Source organism: Trachinotus anak, unplaced genomic scaffold (assembly GCF_046630095.1).
Source record: "Trachinotus anak isolate AG129_WGS33_773 ecotype Australia unplaced genomic scaffold, CSIRO_AGI_Tana_v1 ptg000018l, whole genome shotgun sequence".
NCBI classification, from domain to species: Eukaryota; Metazoa; Chordata; class Actinopteri; order Carangiformes; family Carangidae; genus Trachinotus; species Trachinotus anak.
The window spans coordinates 11,873,974-11,895,433 of NW_027273869.1; the positions used below are offsets into that span (position 1 = coordinate 11,873,974).

General features: G+C 41.1%; 2 protein-coding genes across 19 annotated transcripts in view; one reads left to right on the plus strand and one right to left on the minus strand.

Moving 5' to 3' along the window:
* Positions 1 to 536: 536 nt before the first annotated feature.
* Positions 537 to 13,673, minus strand: dcp1b (decapping mRNA 1B). Its single transcript, XM_071502801.1, has 11 exons — positions 13,247 to 13,673; positions 12,780 to 12,820; positions 12,202 to 12,329; positions 6,149 to 6,215; positions 5,564 to 5,807; positions 5,132 to 5,233; positions 4,063 to 4,888; positions 3,768 to 3,818; positions 3,219 to 3,448; positions 2,820 to 3,032; positions 537 to 2,730 (listed from the first exon to the last, which is right to left on the minus strand). The coding sequence occupies exons 1-11, from the start codon at positions 13,403 to 13,405 to the stop codon at positions 2,653 to 2,655; spliced, it is 2,139 nt and encodes a 712-aa protein (XP_071358902.1). The 5' UTR covers positions 13,406 to 13,673; the 3' UTR covers positions 537 to 2,652.
* cacna1c (calcium channel, voltage-dependent, L type, alpha 1C subunit) overlaps positions 9,393 to 21,460 on the plus strand; it is a 197,078-nt gene continuing 185,010 nt past the window's right edge. For 10 of the 18 annotated variants that reach the window (XR_011694214.1, XR_011694213.1, XR_011694217.1 and 7 more), the window contains exon 1: positions 9,393 to 9,889. Coding sequence is in view for 13 of the 18 variants with exons in the window: in XM_071502787.1 (XP_071358888.1) it covers positions 9,766 to 9,889 (124 nt within the window). In the remaining 5 variants the exon portion in view is untranslated. Of the gene's footprint in view, positions 9,890 to 20,153; positions 21,163 to 21,460 lie in introns of those variants that run through there. The other 8 variants (XM_071502790.1, XM_071502788.1, XM_071502792.1 and 5 more) reach the window with 2 other exon arrangements.

Genomic DNA, 21,460 nt, shown 5'->3' on the forward strand with positions numbered 1-21,460 from the left:
CATCTGCTGATGAAGAACATGTGATTTGATTAAAAGCACCACTAAAAAGCAACTAAAAGGACCTTGCGGTGAGATTGTTTACTCAAATAGTGTCGAGTCCACTGGGTCACGCCCCCTCTTCTCTAAACAGGAAGTCCCTTGTTCAGTCAAATTAACACCATTGTGTCAGCAGCTCTGCTGTATTGGCTTCTGTTGTGTGCTCAGTTAAGCACGACAAACACCGGGAGTGATTTATTATTGGAAAAATTAATGTCGTATAAAGACTACTGGGAGGTAATTGGGCAAGGTCTTTCAATACTGCTGGGTGTGTAAAAATGGCTGATTAATCACTGTTGACATTATGTTACACTATTGATTGTGGCAAAAGAAAGCAATGACGTGACATTAAAGCAATACTGAGTGCACCTTCAGTGTGATTAGTGTTACTTTGGGCTGCATCTTGAGTAATAATAATCATCATCATCAACGTCATCATCATAGTAACACTCAGCCATGCAGATCCATGTGAAGACATTAAAAAGACAATACACAACAGAGGCTGTTTGACAACATTTAATATCCAATTCAAATATATTCCATTTTCCAAAAACTGATAAAACTTGTGAAAAAAAATGTTTCCTTTAACATTCTAATGTGTCATATTGTTTTTAATGACAGGTTTAAAAAAAAGATCATGGATGACATAATTTGAATTCCAACAAAGAGCTGTAGTTATGTTGTATCTGAATGAAATTGACTTAAATTTTAATGTAACATGCTGGTTATTTGTACAATGAAAACAATACATTTTACTTCTTGAGTACAAAAATAGGAAAAAAAATATCTTCTGTTATCTGTAAAGTTTTGTTTTTGTGTTTTTTTTGCTGCTGTTTTTGTTTCCTCTCCGGTGGCTACTGTTCTGAGTGGCCATTGCCTGAGTTTAGCACAGGAGCTAAACACACACTTCAAACTCTGACAAAAAGAAACTTGTTTATGAACTGACTTCTGTGGTGGGAACTGAGTGGCAATGAATGAGAAATGTGTGGATGTGACATTTTTGCAGCATATGTGTATAATATTTTCTACTATACTTGCATTGAACAGGCCTGCGAACTCCAATACATTATTATCAGAAATATCTATACGTCCTCTGTATTGATCTTTATTGCTTTAAATCTCTATTTAACCAAGCAATCATTTATTTAACCGTATTTACTGTCAATAACAAAGCCTCTGATCGGTGAGTGGTTTTATTGTACCTGAGGGAGATTTCTGTAAGCCGTTTTATTTGGCAGGAAGAGCGGTCACGAACTGTGGCATGAATGCAAACTATTACATTTTCAGATGCAACAACAACTTTGGCAGAAAAGAATTATGTTTCGGTTTGTTTAAGTTTGTTCATTGTTTCACATTTCTGTGATGATGAAGTCCCTTTAGATAAACTGGAAGAAAACTCCCAGTAAGATTAGAGATATTCAATTATGTAACCTTGAAACTGTCCAAACACATAACTGACAATCTGCTACTACTAAGTAAAAACACAGGTTAACACCTCCAAACAAGCTCTCTGTGAGGTAGTGCAGGTTGACAATCTCCTGTTGTTTCCTTTTTTTCTTCAAGTTAAATGGATACCATGTCATTTTGAACTCCTTCATGATGATAACAATGTTCAGAGGAGGAGGAATCAGACTAATCGTTCCTACACACTGAGACTGGGGACACTGTGATTCTTACATTAAAAAAGTGGATATAGCTTTCTGCAGGCTAACTAATGTGCTTGTGAACAACACTGGTTTTACTCAGTTAACTAAGATAACAATGCAGGTATCAGAGCTGGTGTCTGCTGGGGGAAAAAAGTCAAAATGACAAGGTATCATTTTAATCAGTTTAAAAGCATTTGGATAGTTACACATACTTAAAATTCTTTAAGAAAGCAAACTAGTCATAAATTAAAAGAATGGTAGATTCAAATCAAAGCAATTCTGATGGTGTTTAAATTTACTTTTCCAAATGTACAGGAAAGAACATGTTTAACATGTTTTACATTTCATTTTATAAGTGAAGTCAGTTTCAAGTCAGTTTAAGCATATTCCTCAAACTATGACTACTTAGACTAGGAAGACTTGTTTGTTAAAGCCCTGAAGGCTGGCTGGTGCTAGATGCTTGTGATGGTGTAAAGACTATAGATTATAACAAGACAAGACAAAAAAATAAATTTAATAAAAATAAATTCTGCTACATTAGGTGAAAACACCTCAGGAAAACTGTGAAGTTGCAGCATGTTTTGTCTCCACTGAGACTGAACTACAGTATAAGCTACATAAACTCCTGAACTACAGGTGAGGTCAAGACTGTATGGTTATGCTATGTTTGTACTCATGGTCCTCAGATTGAGAGAGTTTGTTTTTAGATGACTCACATAATGAAAAGTTGCTTTTTTTCTGCAACCAGATTTATAACTTCATATAATAACTGCTTTTTGATGCTACTAAAGAGACTTGGTTTGAAGTGAAGAGAGTCAGGCTATACAGTGCAAAGGAGATACAGCAAGTGTGTGTCTGTGTGACTGGAGTGGTGTGTTGGAGGAGGAAGTCGTACATCCATATTAGGTGAGAGAATGGGCCTCACACTTCTGGACAAGTTGTAGGTATAGACAGAGGGTGTGGAGAGTCATCAGTACTTGCTGCCGGAGCCGTTAGCAAAGCGGCTGATGTAGGCTTCATAGACAGTGTCCAGGAATGAGCTGTCAGCCTGAAACACACAAGTAATATTTATATAATATGGTCTGTGTTTGTTTATATTAGCATGCAATGATACTTGTTGGTAATATTCATTTTTACCTGGATCAGATGCAGCAGAGTGGCTTGGAGCTGGCTTCTGGACAGAACTCTGACCTCCTCCTGCAGCGTGGGTCTGGGCAGGGTTGAAGGGGCAGGGCAGTTCTCCTGGGCAGCTGCTGACAACCCTCCGCTAGGCTTTGCCTGAGTGAACACACTGGGAGAGAGGAGCAGGGCAGGGGCCACAGTGGCTGGTATTCTCTGGGGGGAGATGACCTGGACAGACAGGAGGTTATTAGTATTCTTTTATAGTTTTTAATGGTGGTTAGAAATTAGTGGCCATGCACAATATTTTTGACTTGGTTTCAGTTTTATCACAACAGGAAAGACCAGTATTTATCATTAGCTATACTCCTATGTCCAAAATCAAAAACAACTGCTAACTGAGTTCACAGCACTTACCTGAAACTGCAGTGCAGCCTTTTCACCTGCAGTAGCTGCAGTCTGATTTTGGACTGGGCCCAGAACTGAGCCTGCACTTTGACTCTGAGTGTGCCCCAGGAATCGAGGGGCCAGTCCTGGACAGAGTCGAGGGGGATCACCGGAAGCCAGGCTTTGCTCCTGCTGGACCAGCTGGAGCTTTTGAAGAAGCTCGTGAGGAGACACCACACCTGGCATCTGGGAGGACAGACCTGACAAAAGAAAATGAGAGGCCGAATGAATGCAATAATTTTAACATCTTACACAGAACAGGCATCTTGCAGGCATAACAATATGGTACAGATTCCTAGATCATGCAGGAAATGAAAGAATAATTTGAGAGATAATTTAGGAAATGTCTGATGTTACTGAACATCAATACAGAACTTGAATTTGTGCAATCCTGTGCACTCTGAATGTAACCTTTGCTAAATTAGACCGGAATCTGTGTATGACTTCACTAAGGTTCGTCTGACACGAAACACACACAAAGAGTGAGCTTTATTTATCTTAAGAAAACTGATAAAATACCTTGGGAAGGTTGAATGACTTGGTCACTGGTCACCTGAGATGGCAACAAACCTGGCAAAGTAGGAAAAATATTGTTAAAAGTTGTTTTTACTATTTATTGTTTTATACATTATATAATGTATTACTTAATCCAATTCAAGAAATGTTTTTGTCCCCAGGGGGCAATTTAAATTTGAATTTGAATTTACTTATTTATCTAAAAAAAGAATGGCTGAAAAGTGTGTGTGGTGAACTTATTCAGTACATGGTCATACAGATTATTAGTAACATACTGACAGCAGAGAAGATGCCCCACCTGCTCCCTGTAGAGTTAAAGCTGACTGGCTGTTGTGCTGGGCTTCTTGTTGAGGCTGAGAAAGGCTGAAGAGCAGCTGCTGGCTTTGTTGCGCTTGAAGGTGGGAACATGACACAGAGTCCACCATTATGGGCTGGGGAGAGAGATGGGGGTTCTGCTGCAGAGGAGCGGGGTTGGAGCAATAATGGGGAGCAGCAGAGGAGAAGGAGGTGGAGGGAGAAGGAGGTGGCTGGGTTTGGAAAAGTCTCTGGATTGGGTCAGGTTGAAGCTGCTGCTGCTGCTGCTGCTGCTGCTGCTGCTGCTGTTGCTGTTGATGGTGATGATGGTGGTGTTGTTGATGATGATGATGGTAAAGATGGTGATGGTGGTGGTGATGCTCAAGAGGCACCCCGTTGTCGCACAGCCTGTTCTCAGGGGACTCAGACACAGTCTGAAGCACCCCACCGACGCCTCTCTGTCCCTGCATGAGCTTCTGTATGGCTGGGCAGTGCTGCTGCTGCTGCTGTTGCTGATGAGCGGTCACGGGAATCGGCAGCAAGCCTGCAACATTTCCACCGTCTTGCCCAGCTACTGCCCTGATCCCTCCATCTGAACACACAGCCAGGGTGGCATTACCTCCCTTGGAGGTCACACTTCTGCCAGAGTTCACTGTATCATCATAGATCAGTGTGCGGGCTACAGGTGGACGAGCAACTTTTCCTGCTGACCCCGTCACAGGCACAGCCACAGGAGAGACGGGGTCAGGTTTGGATGAGTGGTGATGTTGATGTTGAGAGCCAAACAGAGTGGCCAGAGAGAGAGACTTGGGTTCAGCACCTTCACTGTCCTGGAGGAGACAAACACAGAGGATAAGGGAGACGACAAGCAGCAGGCATGAAAAGAAAGAGAGAACTGGAGCAAATGCATAAGCTTCAGTTATTTCTGAAGCAAATTTATCCAAATAGTCTAACAGGAAATCAATCAGAGAGGAGCTCTTGTTGTACATCACAAATCTTGAAAGGGCTCAATAAAAAGAAGACATCAATACAATAGTGTAAAACTGAATGTCGATATGAACTGCATGTTTCACCTGAGTGTTTGTTGGTTTAACAGGTATTGGTTTAATTAGGTTGGGATTCCCATATAGAACACTGCTGCCTCCAATCTCCTTTGGCTCTGAAGTCGACTTGTCCTAAAACACATAAGGAACAGAAACAAAAATGGACATACAGGGTGAGCAGGGACACAGATAAATCCAAAATTTGAATATCTAATATTCTATTTATCATATTTCACACCAAAACCCTGCAGACTCCTACAAAATATATTTTTGATCTGCTGATTTGCATTATTATGAACCGTTCAGACTGCTCATATCATTTTTTTTTTAAATCACTTGTCTTTTATTAGAATAAATTCAAAATAAATCATCTTTATTCCACTGTTAAATCTGTCACATGTAAAGCACCTTGAACTACCTTGTTGTTGAAAGCTGCTATACAAATAAACTTGCCTTGCCTACCTTGTCATACTCTGTGCGTGCTTTGGTCAACATCTGGATGATGTCCACTCCCTTCCCTTCACTTCCACCTCCTTTGCGTCCACCACCACCACCACCAACGCCACCGCCACCGCCTCTGCCTCTGCCGCCACCGCCGCCGCCTCCTCCTCCTCCTCCTCCTCCTCCTCCTCCACTGACTCCTCCTCCCGCTGGGGACAACCAACCACCCTGAGACTGAGCCAGGACCTGCTCCTGCTGGGTCAGACTGCAAAAAGGAGTCCATAAACATGCATGTCTGAGGTTCTTCAAAAGGTTTGTAATAACTGTAGTGACACGCAGTAAACTGGAGCACATTTGAGAATAAGACAACCACTTTATCTTTACACCTACGATGTGTTTTAGCCACAGTAAGATAAACGTACTCTGTCAACCTTGAAGCCAAGTTCATGAAAACATACTGCTGTTTGTTATCTTAAAACTTGCAGAGCCATTAATATACACCAGAAGTCTGTCATGTGCAGACTAAGATATGAAACACACTTCGGCATATACATTTGTTCTCTTTAATTGTTGTGTCTATTAACTTACTATTATATGAGTACTTACATCTTCATCCTCTGGGCAATGCGTTGACAATCCTCCTTATCATAGAACCAAATCCCGTGGATAACCACTGGTGAGGAAAGAAGAGAGGGAGAGAGTAGGGTTAGGAGACAGAGAGAAAGAGAGAGAGAGTATTATATTTCTAAACATCTTTACATAAACAAAGATGCAACAAAATGTCATGGTTTGCAGTCATGACGCAGTCAATGCTGAAAACCAAGTTAGCTGGTGAAATAATGTAACTGCCTGTTCACTTCTGAGCTTGTAAGGTCAGCAGACGACAGAATGAGCCCACTGACCTGCCATACCCTTAAAATCAAATGAATGCACAGACTTGCTGTAGCTCAGTCCTGCTGTTATGACATCAATGCAGGCTGGATAGACATGTTAACGGTTTATTATTAGCCCTGCTGGGTCTAAACCCAGAGTTTTAAATTAGTCATTTCCCAGCCAGGCCAATGGGAACAGAAGTCAGCAGTGCCATTACACAGTAAAACATGGGCCCCAGGAGTCTCTTGAACTAGATAAACATGGTCATCAAGGGAGACAAAAGGCAAAACTAACACACATTTGTCACAGGATTACACAGCAGTAAGTAAGTAGGCTGTATTACATTACACTGTGACTCATTTTACTTTTTTCATTTGCACTTGCTCCTAAAAGCATATTGACGCAGCCAGTGTTGTTGCATAATTATCCAACTCAAGTCAGTGAGGAGAGACTCACACTATTTTACTTAGCAGCAATGTTTAGTGTCAGGAAATAAAATCAGCATAAGTCTAAAAAATATCCACTTCCTCCAGTCCTTGTACTTGTTTCATTTATCTGCTTAAACAAATATATAGGTATTGTGTAAAAGAAATTACAATACTAGTGTCTGAAACACCAAAACAATATTTCTTCTGGATAAACTACTACAATAGCCAATTATATCCTACACATAAATATGTTTTTTCTAAAAAATCTCCTCTCTGATTCAACAGAAGAAGACACATTTCTCAAATGATAAATTCTGTTTTAAAACGAGCAGCCACATGGGACGTTTGCCTACAGATAATACAACCTAAACTGGCAGAAATATGATTTATAGATTAGAAAAAACTGAACAAAATCTGCGCAAATCTGAGCAAGTATTTTAGGCCAAATTCCAGTCCTTAAAAGACTGACACTTGGTGCTATGGACACATTTCAGACAACCTTAAACAGGACAGCAAGACATCATGTCACACCTCAACACACACTTACTTCCTAAAATGGACTCAAGGAAAGATAAGGCTAGGGCCAAAAAAAGGAAAGGAGGCAACGTGTTAAAGACATGAGAAGGGAAAAGGAAAGAGAAACACTTATGAATGAGCTGGAGAGGCAGAGAGAAAAGAGAATGAGAGAGTGAGAGAATAAAAAGCAACAAGTGAGGTCCGCGCTATGTGGCTCACAGCGTCACCACCGTAGTCCTATCGAAGACACACACACACACATTCCCACACAGACAGACATACACAAAAAATGGACACACGCACTTGCGGTTGGACAAGCCACTGAGGTCAGTATGGATGAGAGGAACACACAAGGAGGGAGAGGGAGCGGCAGAGACACATACACACAAACACACACACACACACACAGGGTTCAGTTGAGCCTGGGAAAATCAGTCCAGTACCAAATAAGTAACTGCAGTGGGAGACTGTCTGGTGGAGCCAGAGCCACTTAGTGCTCACTGGGGATGAGACTGTTTGACAGAGACAGAGAGATGCACCACAGTCAAAGTCAGAGAGCTGGAAAATTGAGAAAAAATGAGCGAGTCGGATATGAAATAGAAAGAAGTGAGGTGTGTTAGAGAGGAAATTATCAGCTGTTCCATCAAAAGAATAACATCTAGTCCTCAGAGCTCTTAAGCTGTCAGGAAACATAGACTGAACTTTGTCAATGAATGAAAAATGTTGAAGTGAACTGATGGAAAGACACATGGCTGAACAAGAACGTGAGAAGTTTTAGATACCAGACAGTCTCTTTGATTATGCTACCATGCCTCACCCACACAAAGAGAGAAAGACAAGATAAAAATGAAGAGGATAATGGAAAAAGAGCTTGGAAGGTGTGTTTAATAGAAGAGATTATCAGACAAGCTTTCAGCCTGTCCAGATCTACCAAAAGTCTCATTCTCAAAAGGATTGAAAACCCCTCAAAAGAGAGAGAGAGTAAGGAATAGAGTGGGAGGGGGGACTAAAACCAGCAGCACCAACAAAGAAGTGGCCGTGGCCACAAGGTTAGGCTCTCAGCGTGGATGTCAGAGAGAGAGAAAAAGCTAAAAGGGGGCAGCAGTCAACAACACTGGAGTGAGAGGAAGAAAGGCAGGGGGACATCTACATTGTATGGGTGAAGGACAGATCCTAACCAAGTGAACTGGACTGGGAACTCCACTGCAACATCACATGGGTAAATAACTTCAGCAGGAGGACACCAAAGACTGAGACCACTACTCACAGGGGTCACTATGAGAAAAATAAGAAATGTCAATTCTGAATATGATGGCAAGTTTGGCAATAATCACTCTACTGGAGACTGTATGAGATCCAGGACTTAAGCTGTGTGGTCCTTTTTAACCCTCTATAAAAGTACGACAAACCAGCCAAACAGTGAGCACTTGTGCACGTGTGTTGTCTGCTGCTGACCTACAGCAACTCTCTGAGTTCGGGACTTCAGTGGAACTTGGATGAATAGGAAGGCATTTGGATTTGGGTAGGACTTCATTTGAGATTTTTTGAGTCTGGGAATCAGCACGCCAATCTGTCATTGTTTGTTCTGGTGGGACTATACTTTTTGAAAGAAGACATTTTTAACTGTCTCCAATCTATATGTTTTTATTTGACTTGCACAGACACATTGCAGTTTCCTGGAGTTTTAACTTTGACAGCATGGTAACAGGGTTTGGCTGTAACCCAAACTGCACTACTGGGATAAAAACAATACTTTTTAAGTTTTTTTTTTCTTAGCTTTAGTATAGTTAGCAGTCCAGCCATTTGTGGGCCATAGTGTTGTCCAAGATGGATTAGGTGTGCTTTTGCAGTCTGTGATCATTTTTGCAGAGAACCCTCACTGCATCAGTCATGATGAACAGTGCTGGTATTCTTTTAGTGTATATTTAGTTTGCTGGAGGTTTGTCAGGAGTGGGTGCTTTTACGGTTACGCACATCCATGCTGGGAATAATTGTTGACTGTGAAGAAACATGACTTCCTTTGTTTGTATTAATGGAATTCATGACACTGAAGGAGAGGGTAAATATTGAGATTTAAAGGTACCGATGTTATTACTACTGTTACACCTTGTGCCTTCCCCCTGACGCTTAACTACATTCGAATTGCAGTAAGATCTCAAGGCCAGTTCTAGGGAGACACTGCCTTTTACACAGTGCTACCTGGAACAGCAGTTCACCATCAGTACATCCTTTGCTACTGAAGAAGAAAAATCTATCTAACTATCACAACACCTTTATGGAACCTTCACTCAGATCAGTAATCACTGGAGCTACAATTAAAGGCATAATCTAAACACCTTTACGTTCTGGAGAAGATCAACAAGACAATTACTACTGGACTGTGAGACTTCTGAGACCAGTGGAGCCATGCTGAGAGGCCTGTTTCAGAGGAAACCTAAACATGAGAGGCTGGAGGAGGAACCTGAGGTCAGATTTAAAGGCTCGCTGGTGTCAGAGAGAGACCTGGGATACACATTCATCCGGCCTGGAGGTAAGACTGTCCATACACCCGATGTACAGAACACTGCTGCCATGTTAATTAGAGTGCTAGTGTTAGCCACATCCAGTATGTGTGGCTCGAGGACTACAGTACATACACCAGTTAAGACCAGATCCACATCGGTGTCAAATGTAAGGGTTAATAATACAATAAATAAGGGCTGCAACTGATGATTATTTTCATCATCCATTAATCTGCTGATTATTTTCTCATTCATCTATATCTGTCTATAAAATGTGAGAAAATTGTGGAAAATGATCATTACAGTTTTCAAAAGCCTAAGGTTTGATTTAATTTTTAATTTTTTAAACGCGTTTATTAAAACAAAAATAAATTTAGTCGAGAAGCTGGACTTAGGTCATGTTTGCCATTTGCTTCAAAAATGACTTCAACAATTAATTGATTATCAAAGAAGTGGTTGATCACTTTCCTGTGGAACCATTAATTGATTATTTGACTAGGTGTTTCAACTCAAGTCTGAACCATTGGGCTCTGCTTCATCAGGAGTTGCCACATTTGGCATCAACTGTTGTAGGTGCTTATAGGAAGAAATGTAAAAAGCCTCCTATCAGTTTATGTGCACTGGGATATTTGTCAGAGGAATAATGACTTGCTCAGGCTAAATTTCCCCTCACTGAATTTTGCCTTGTTCCGTGGTATATCTCCACAGCGTATTTTTAGCCGGGGGTGCCACTTTGTGCCAACTGCCATTCCAGGAAGTTACAGCAGCACTGAGAGCTACTTGTTTGTCTAATGATAAGATTCCACGACCCCTCCACACAGAGGTCACGACACAGTGGGACTGGCAGCATTACCAATAGCCTGGGGCTAAATAGTATTACACATCAGATGTTGGCTGGTGAAAAAACATCTTTTCTGGGCTGAGATGCATTCCTGTGCATACAGTTGTCTGGAAAAGATCCCAGCACCACACACACACCATCATCTACTCAAAACGTTCTGTGAATGTTAGCTTACTCCTGCTGTACTTGGGAGGCTTGACGACCTTGTCACATAGCCGCAACCTAAAAAAATGTTTTTGGGGTCCAATCATCTGAGTTAATCAGAGCAGCTATGTAGATTAAAAAAATTGTTAGATCATAACCATACTTTATCTCTCCTTTTTGGGTGTTTTATTATCCATCTTAAATCTGAGACATCACTTAGAGCCACTAAGCATTAGGTTTGCTATGTACCCGCCCACTCTTTAACTTATATAACCACAACACAAATTTGCTTTTATCAGAGAAAAGTCACCAAATGAGCTGTGATTATTTTGACATTTTTTCCTTCCCGGGACTAGTGAATTAGTTGTTCACTTGGAATTTATTCCCTTATTACTGATGTTCCCATCACATATAGAGGCCACTAGTATCACAGGTCATCTTTCATGTGCCCGGAATACATTTAAACCTGGTGTAGAAGGTGTAGAGAGGTCACTGAGGAAAGTTTATGTCATACACATAATTTCACTGAGCCAATAGGATGTTTAATCATGGCTATAAGGTATAAGTGTAAATAAGACGGATGAAGTACTACAGTAAAGGGATCAAAGATGGCAAAAGGAATCCAGTGGTATCTAAACACTGCATTCCACCTGCCTCTCACTGAGCCTGATGGAGAGTGTGAGACCAAAGAGGAAGGGTGGTCTGTGTGTGTGTCAAAGATTTCTGAGTGAGTGTGTGTGTATGTGTGTTTAGATTATCAGTGACTGTTGTGGTGTATCTAATCTCCTCTGGCTGGTTTTGTAGTGCTGTCAGGCTCCTGTCCCACAGGCACTCTCTGCAACGTGTTTGTGTGTGTGTGTGTGTGTGTGTGTATGTGTGTACGCCAGATGTAAGTCTGAGTGGGAGTCAGGCTGATAGAATTCACCCGGATACCTCTGCTCCTTATATGGAACTACTGGGTCTCACTCAAATGACGTGCATATTGAACACTTTTGTCCATCTTTAATCAACCCTGAGGTGATTTTATGTGTGATGTGTTAGCATTACAGCAAATATGCTTATCCTAATTTCTCTTTCAAGATTTTGGTTGAAAAGCATTAGATTTGCATTAGTAAGCTACACTGAAAGTAGCTGGGCAATAAAGGTGTCAGCTAAGAACAGTTAATTATGATTCAGTGCAGTGAACATCACCCTAAAAGAAATGGTAGTTGGTGTAAAACTAACTCAAAGTGCATGCACTGTACTCAACAGGTGTTGAGAATAATATGTGTCACTTGAAAATCTGAAGGCGTTAATAATTAACAGGCATACTTAAGAAGTGTGTCTGTGTGTTTGTCTGTGTGTCTTTCTCCTTACATCGCGCATTGCGGTACAGCAGGAAGGGGTCTTGAAGTTGGAAATCAAGGTCTTTAGTGATTGGCTCTGTCAAGTTCTCCATGCTGAGTCTGTTCATTATGGTGAACCCATGCCTGGGAGATGCCAGCCTGAAATACACAGAGGACACAACATAGAAAATACATGTTAAAAATTCAAGTAAAAATCAGTTACTCACAAATTGGAAACAAAAATGACTTTAGCAATCATAATTGCCATTATACAATTAAGCTGAAAGCAGGTTATTGACCATGCCAAAAAAAGCAATTAGCCACTCTGAGCTTAAAGTCATGCCTTTCACATATTTTCTGAAATAGATTTCTTTTTGAAAGAATGTCAAGGTTACCATACGCTAACTATAAAAACGTAGTTATACCCAACTGATGTTACTGACTAACTGAGAAAAGAGTGATATCACTTTGACAAAAGAAATATCCTAATGTTAACAGTCAGCATGGAAAATCTTACTAATGTCAGGGGAGAATCCTGCCTGTCAAAGAGCTACAGTTTGGCATGGAAAATCTTTAGACTGCAAAATATCAAAGCAACAATATCTTTACCTCGTGTAGATAAAAAGGGTTCCTTCCACCTGGGTTTTCTCCTGAAAAACACACAAAGAGCCAACCACAGTAACGCTGATAATCACGTGTGTCAACGCACTGACAGGTAAGAGATGTCAGACCCGCTGGATGTCCCACTGGCCAAAGAAGGGGTTCCATATAACAGACTCTCCAGTGAGCTACACTGTGGAGAGTTTGTCAATATGACGCATGTTTGTAGCTAAGGGGCAGCAGTCATAGACCGTCTTGTGGTATTATTTTACAGGATACAAATTTAACCGATATTATACATTTCCACTTTCTGAAAATGAACTCGTTACACTCTAAACAACCGCAGCTATCTAGGTGTACTTGCTGCTAATCTTTACATTTGGTAAATCTGTGTCGGTGACAAAGCGCGCCTGCTAGGGATGATGACGAAGCTAAGCTAAGTTAGCATGATACCATTCACCACAGTTCAGCCTTACCCACTCATTTGCCCTGTTGTTGTAAGTATACAGAGCGACTTGGCTAGCCACGTCCACGATGTTGTTGATGTATGGATCTTGTCGCTGTAGAGCAGCCAGACTTATGTCCAGTCCTTTAGCGGCAAGGCAGCTACTGCTACCTGCAGAAGTCGCTGTCATTGTTCCCTATGGAAAAGTTAGCTCGCTACCTAGCTTCAACGGCTAACGGGTCACAGGGAGATGAGATAAAACCAAACCAGCGACAAGGGAAACGAACACTTAAATCGGCAATCGCACAATAGCCTGTTTTGCTATTTAAGACCTGTAAAATAAAACAATTCAAGAGTTATCGACCTCTAACTGCTATGACTGAGTTTATTAACGGCCATGTTTAGCCAGCGAGATTGTAAACAACCAGACATGAGTAGTTGCGCGGGGGATGTTGAAGAGTTCAGTCTCATCAATCGAATTGAAAAACATCGATGGAGAAGTCCTGCTGTCATGTGCATGAATTTTCAAAATTATTTTATTCAGACAAGTTATTATAATGCCGGGAGGAACAAACACATGTACAGTTTGCCCTGTAGCTGTCGTTTATTTTAAATAATCATTACATGTAAACTTGCATCAAGGTGGGTTCATTTAATGGCCAATGGGTTGGTTATGGATGTGTTTATGTGTTTTTGTTCCTGTTTTATGCTGGTATTTACACCGTTGAATGTGTGTGTGTGTGTGTGTGTGTGTGTGTGTGTGTGTGTGTGTGTGTGTGTGTGTGTGTGTGTGTGTGTGTAACAGTATATTTTTTCTGTGCATAGAGGGGTTCTTTAGTATTGTGATTTTTCCCTGTCACTTCTCTCTATACAAGTAAGCAGCTGATGTTTCTCTTTTGCCTTTCATCTTTGTCTATATCTGACTGCTTGGCAACATAATGACTGATTGTGACTAACGTCTTCAAATTCAGTTACATTTCTACATTTCCCTTCAAATGCACTAGGGGGCACCAAAGGGATGGATAATAGATACAACACAACTGTCCCTCCTCTACCCTTCCACTGCGGGAGCTGGAGTTGACCTGAAAGCCAAGCAGGAATGCTTGAGTGTGTGTTTGTTAGGTTCCCCCAAAAGTCCTGCCCTAATGGGAAGAGAAAGCCTAGGAAAGGGTTTGTTTGCACCATCTAACACACATTCCCAAAAGCATGTTTTTATTTGTACTGACTGCAGGTTGTTTTCCAGCTATTTGTAAATGGGCAATAAAGAAGCAGGTACACAAGCAAAGGCAGCATTTATTTTAGGACACATTTAGTATCTTGTTCGTTGGCCAAGCTGAGATGATTTTGAGCATAGTCCAAAGTTTCTAGTTGTGCTGTTATTAAGGCCACATTTCCTGCATGTACACTGGGTTAAACTTGCAGTTATCTGGTTGGTAATCTAAACCCTAACCCTTCAGTAATGCTGCTGTCCCTGTGTGTTTATACTGTATGCTGAAACCTCTCCCTCTTGTACCTATGTTCATTCATATGCAGTATTTTTTATGGATATTGTATATAATCCAGGAGACATATCCTTCCTGTTAGGAAATTAATACTCAAGGGTGGAACAGTAACTGATACAGGGACAGGGCTTTCAGGACTTAAAGTTGTTGAAATCCATATCAGCCATATCCATATTACACAATATCAGCTGGATCACCTCACAGGAATCTCCATATTTAGTTCAACATATCCTGTTCTGTTGTAGTGGCGACATAGCCACCTCTTCATGTGGACATAAATAAGCCCCTTCATTCTGTAACCATGTGACAGAAGTTTTCTTCTTGTATATACATTTTGCAATCCTCCTCTCCTCTGCAGTGTGATGTAATGGTTGTTTCAGTAATTAGATTTATACTGGCACAAGTTGAAGATGTATAACAGCTGATCTGCATCCATCAACAACCATGACAGACTGCCCTTGAGAGAAACAATGAACATCCAACTGCTTACTCAGTTTAAGCAGCATTGGAGGAAAACATCTGCTTTAAATGCTGGGGAGTGGAAGTGCCACTATGCCACTGCTGTCCACAACCTCTCCTCTTAAATATGAATGAAGCCCTTCCAGGTCAGGCTATGACACGTTGGCTCCACATTAACATGAAAATAGCTGCTTTGTGATTCAGAATGAGCCCATTTGTCTCTTTGCAAGTATGTCTATTAGTTTGTCAGTGTGGTGGTGTCTGCTATCTGTGTGTTTAAATGTGCATGTGTCTTTTTGTCAGGGTGGTATCTAACTGTTTGTCAGGGGATTCGTGTTTGTCAATGATGGGACTAATGGGTTATCCATCAACAGGTCAATATTGTCAATAATCATTCAGTCAAGATTGAACGCTTGGGTTTGATTGGTGGGTACAGGCAAGGAGATGCTGGTGACTGGCTCACAGGCAGGAAGGACAGTGGGATGTAGCCACTGGGGAGCTTATTTAAACTTATCAAGGGGATTGTAGGCATTTTTCTCAGGGATGTAATTTGCATTTCCACGGTAAAAAAAAATGTCCAAACTATTTTAGAATTAACATATTGTACGTTGAAAAATAAGTAGAACGATTTAAAAAATGATGACGAAGAAGAAGTTAGATTACCGTCTTTTAAGTAGATGTCTTTGAGGAAGATTATTATTCTGTAGCAATAAAAAACAATAAGACAATACAAAACAATTATATATACATATGCATATGCATTTGAAATATGCACTTACAAATACAAAATATGCACACAAGCAGACACTTGCTGAAAGTAACAAAAGAAAATCTATAATTTACATAGGTGATACAGTAGATTGCATTTCAGTTGTCTATTGATAGGGATGGCCATTGCCCCTGAAGGGAAAGAGAAATAGTGACTGGGTGATAGATGGATGGCGAGCCTGGAGGATTCAATCAGGGTCCATCATTAGCCTTGGCTCCAGGTGGTGGAGATAATATATAGCCTTTATCATTTAAGGAATGTTTACCTGCAACACCTTTCTACAATATTCTATACTTTCACTTGAAGAAATATTCACACCAGGGAGGCCTGGCTACAATGTTTAGCTGACGGTCAATGAGCAGCCCTACTGGCAACCATCTAATTCTTGTCAGTTCTTTGCAGACTGGAACACATCAGACTCGACTTTCTAAAAGCCAAAGCTGCCACTGATCATGTTGGGAGGTTTAAGATTTAAACAAATTCTATTCAGTATTTCTAGTATGGGGGATTTTACAGCTTGGAGAACATGATTAACTCTCTTCAACAGCTTGTAGTGGTCAGCAAGTAACATCTGAGGTTTCATTAATTCCATCATCACTTTATAGGCCTGATCATAAGACCTTTGGTTCCTTCTGCTGAGTCTGCAGACAATAAATATATCAGAGGTTCATCTGCATGATGCAAAAAGCCAAAAGCACGCTACATACCAAACAGCATTCAAAGCGGTGTTGAGATGACTAAACACAGTTTTATATATCTTTATATATAACTGTCTTATATCAATTTCTTAGAATATGTGAAACTTTGACAGTGATTCTCAGATTTAGTTCTCATTTCCCTTTGAATGTTTCAAGGTAAAAAAAAACAGTTATGGAACAGTACAATTAAAGATATTTTGCATAACCAAATGCCATAAACCATATATAAAGATGCACTTACTTTGTTAGTGTTCTACCACTTTTAAAATGTATTTAATTTTCATCTTCATTTCATTTTAATGCCTGTAATCTTTATTTTTATTGCTTAAAGGAAATGCAGACAAAGTACTACATAAATGCCAATGCTTGCAATTACCAGAATCAATTTTGTAAAAAAAAGTTTCATATTCATATTAAAAGTGTGAATCTATCCGATCTTAATTTCAGTTGGAAATGAATGAAGGTCTAAAATCCAAATATCCCATTGTTCAGCTGTATTTAGTCACTCCCTCTGATATGAGGAGATTCCCCTTTGACTTACCAGCAGATTGTTGGTTTCCCACATGTTGAGTGTTTGTCTGTTGAGAGATTCCCAGAGACCAACTGTGCTTTAGAGTCGCACACACTCACACACATACAAAAGGGTCGGGAACTACAAATATAGAACAGTCATAAATAGAATTGATATTCCATGTGCAGGCTGGATTACAGAGGACATTTGTGTATTGTGTGTCTGTGTGTTTGTGTGTCCCCTGGGCACAAGTGTCTGTTCCCACGACCTGCCCTCCATCCGTTCTTCCTTCCCTCAATCCTTCCTTCCGTCTATCTTTCCCATTCACTGGCCAGTGTAATTAAACAGAGGCTGATTTGGCAAGAGGACATTCAGACCACCATTATGCCATTCACTGACCATCTGTCTCAATGCCAACGCAGGGCTGACTAAGTGAAGGAGAGACAGCTAAGTACTGTACTTAAATACAGTTTTGAGGCATTTGTATTTCCATTTACTGCACTTCTACTCTTTACTAGTTACTTCTCAGATTTAGATTTCACAGAAAAACACATTTGATAAGCTTGTAAAATATAATACATTATGGGAGATTAAACCAGAGGTTCCCAACCTTTTCTGGCTTGTGGGCCCTTCCAAAGGAGCAGTGTCTAGCTGGGTCCCCTTGTCATGTTTCTGATGAGTTATTAGTAGTTCCACCAAGGAGGGACTTCCCCACATGGTTTCATATAAATAGCTTTTTTAGGCCCAATGTGGTCAAACTGTCCAACAATTCACAAAAAAGCTAATATTAGAGAAATGCAGACCCCAGCAGACCCTTGGTTTTTCTTCATTTTATCCCCATTTATCATCCTCCGGCCCCCCAGATTTATCTTGTGACACACTGGAAGGGGCCCGACCTGTAGATTGGGATGCATTGGATTAAAGTACAATATACACGATAGTTAAGTTAGCTCCACTTTCCAGTAAAATGCATCAGTAGTAATACTGTAATAATGCATTAAATGATAATATCGCAGTCAAAAGAGCTGTTTTTCTGCAGAAGTACTTACTCACTGCTGAAAGGCTGCGTTTCCTGACAGTCACCACGTAATGTTTCCATTCATTCATCAGCGCAGGCATTCAATGATCCTTAATTTCCCTCCAAATATGCACTATATTCATATGAAATATGCATCACAAAACACTATATATTGTTCAGAGGAAGACAATGCATCTGTCAAATTTCATCAATAGAATCATTTATCAGCTGTCTCCTGTCTTTACTATGTCTACAGTGACACATGTAGACAAAAAGCTTTATTCTATTACAGGATGGTGGGTGGTGATTTTGCGCTATGGCACTGAACAAATGAATACAGGCCGGGTTGAGTCATCAGATTCACCTCCTGATTATAGCCTGCAGTGGGATTGACATGAGGCCTGCACATTGTGAAGTTCGTATTCAGTGTCAAAGACAATTATATGGGATGGCCAGTTCCATAATTAGAATCTGTAAATGCTGCTCTGTACCTTCAATACATCCTGATGTATTATTGAGCCCAATTATTCTGTTATGTGAAGCATATCTTTTGTTTAAGGCATTTGACATCTTGAAATCTTTCTTTAATATAAAATGTTGGGGGCCAAATTCATTGTTTTGTAGGTATATCCATAAAAAGACAGGAACTGCTTTTCAAAATAAGGTCAAGTGCCTTATGAAGACTGAGTAGATAAGCTAATGGGAAAAATACATTTCTTTCTTTTTTATCTTTTACATCAAGCTGCCTGCGCAGAGCTTTTAAGAAAACAGCTCAATTTAAGAACCAACATGTTATTTGTGTAAGCAGGTCTATCCAAAAAGCCTCAGTAGGAGCTGGAGAGCCAAGCTGACTCAATGTCATCAAAGCCTGGTCCAGAGCTATTTAGTTAAGAGCTGATGTTGCTGACTTTGTTTGACATTTTACTCCTAAATGAGCTCCGTTTCATTGTTGTGTTACCTAAGATAATAGGCCTATGTCTCCAGAAAATTACTTTGTGTGCTTTTGGGGCCAGAACAAATTTGTTTCTGGCCATGGAGAACACTGTGGAAACATACTTCACTGTCCTGAGGGTAAAAGGAAAAAAAAAACATAATTGAATTCTGAATATCATTGTTATTGTCCTCTAGATAAAAAGGTTCATGATTCAGTCTTTGAGCAATGACCTTCCTGAGTCAGTCCATTTCATGATATTTGAGTCTGTGTATGCACTGCATCCAAGATCCCAAAAAAAAAAAAAACAGCTTCCTTGTGGTTTCTCCCTGTTTAAGAGAGCCATGAAAAAGATCAGAGCTTGAGTCATAAAGGAGTTGAAAAACCAGATATTTAGTGTGTGTGTAAACACAGCTTTGGCCAAGGAAAAGAATGAGGTTGAAGCAGTCCAGATGTCTAGGAACTATGGGCAAATCAGATGTAGGTACAACTGTTTTTTTCCTGCAAAAATCAGAGCCTATGCAAGGCTTTAGCCTGCTATGGATCATTATCCCTCTTCTACCGCTCTTTCTCTCCCTCTACCTCGCACACTCACTCATACACACTCACACAAACAGGCACGTTGTCTTTTCTTATGTCCTCTTGTCTTCTATCTTCTTGTCTGTATCATATGCACTTGGCTTTGGCCACCTTCCTTTTCTTGTTTATGTCTCTTCTGTTCCTTTTAAGATCCTGTGATCTTAAACACACACACACACACACATATACACTTCATTAACATCATCATCATCTTTGTCTTCATCATCACCACCATCATCATCATCTGGATACCAGCCGCCAGTTTTCGACTGTTGCCTATACAATCTCCCTCCCTCCTCCTTTCTCTGTGGCAAACTCACACACACACAAACACACACACACACACACACACACACACACACATCTGGAAACAGTCAAAGCGTCTACATGAACTGGGAGGGGGGCTACCTCTCTCTCTCTCTCTCTCTCTCTCTCTCTCTCTCTCTCGGTATCACTGCAGAGCTGAGCTGCAGGGGCAGCAGAGGCAGAGAGAAGAGAGAGCTCTAACTCCCGATCAGTGAGACACAGGCAGACAGACAGACAGGCAGGCAAGGCAGACAGACAGACAGACAGGCAGGCAGGCACACAGACTGACTGACAGACACACCGCCGGACCATCATGGACTGGATCAGGACAGAGAAACCCGTCTCCGGATGAGACAGGACGGCCTGGCTTCTGTTTTTTGGGGGGACTCTGCCATAGATAGCCTACGTGGAATAACCAACAGCCTATTGGGAGATTTAACCCCGTGCTACCCGTGATGGAATATTTACACTCTTCTCATTTTCTAAATTTTCTCCTCTTCTCTTCCTCCTCCTTCTCTTCCTCCACCACCACCACCTCCACCTCCTCTTCTTCATCCCCTCACATTTTGACACGCTGCTGAAGATGCGCACGAATGCGTCTTTTGCGCACTTCCATTGCGACCGTCACTGACAGCGCCCGTGCTTTCTAACCTCCTGAAAGCTTTTTTCTGTTTTTCTTTTTAACACAACGAGGGTGAGGGGAGTGAGAGAGAGAGAGAGAGAGAGAGAGGGAGAGGACGGGCGAGGTGTGAATTGAATTGAACGCGGTGCTGGTCTCATGTTTCTCGCCTAGGGCCCGGATGTACCGAGGGATGCACCGGTGCGTTTTCCCAACCGGTTCCGCCGAAAGCTCCCTCTTTTTTCTCGCCTTCACCTCCATCATGGGGATTAGGTAATATTCACTCCATCCGAAGAAACCCTCCCCATAAATTAAAAAAAAAACAAACAAAAAAAACGGAATACCCAAAAAACTGTCCGTGCCAGACAGTTCTTTCTTCTTTCCCCCCCTTTTTTAATTTCTTTATTTTTGGGGGGGCTTTTTTCCTCTTGTTATTTTTTTTTTTTTTCCTCTCTCTCGCTTCCATTCACCTATAGGGATAACGCCGGACTACATTTATGGTAAATGAAAGCAAAAACATGTACATCCCGGAGGACACCCTTGAGAACCATCAAGGTATGTGGTGTCTTTTTTGATGTATAACTGGCAAACATCTTGTAACTGTGCATGAGAGAGAGAGGGAGGGGAGGGGAGGGAGGGAGGGAGTGAGAGAGGTATGATGATCTCGAAATGGGGATGGGATGGGGAAAGAGGAGGAGGAGGTGGTGGTGGTGGTGGTGGTGGAGGGAAGGGGGGGGGGGGGGGTGAGGGAAAGAGAAAGGGGTGTTAGCTCTCCTCTCGTTTTCAACAGATGGACAGATGCAGCCCTCGTCCTCGCCCCCCCACCCCCTTCTCTCTTGTCCACTTTCCCTCG

Coding starts and splice junctions, on each gene's coding strand:
- dcp1b (XM_071502801.1), bottom strand. CDS start 13,405: ATGACAGCGACTTCTGCAGGTAGCAGTAGCTGCCTTGCCGCTAAAGGA. Junction 5,234..5,563: donor CACGCACAGAGTATGACAAG/GTAGGCAAGGCA, acceptor TATGTGTTTTAG/GACAAGTCGACTTCAGAGCC. Junction 3,449..3,767: donor AGTCATTCAACCTTCCCAAG/GTATTTTATCAG, acceptor TTCTTTTGTCAG/GTCTGTCCTCCCAGATGCCA.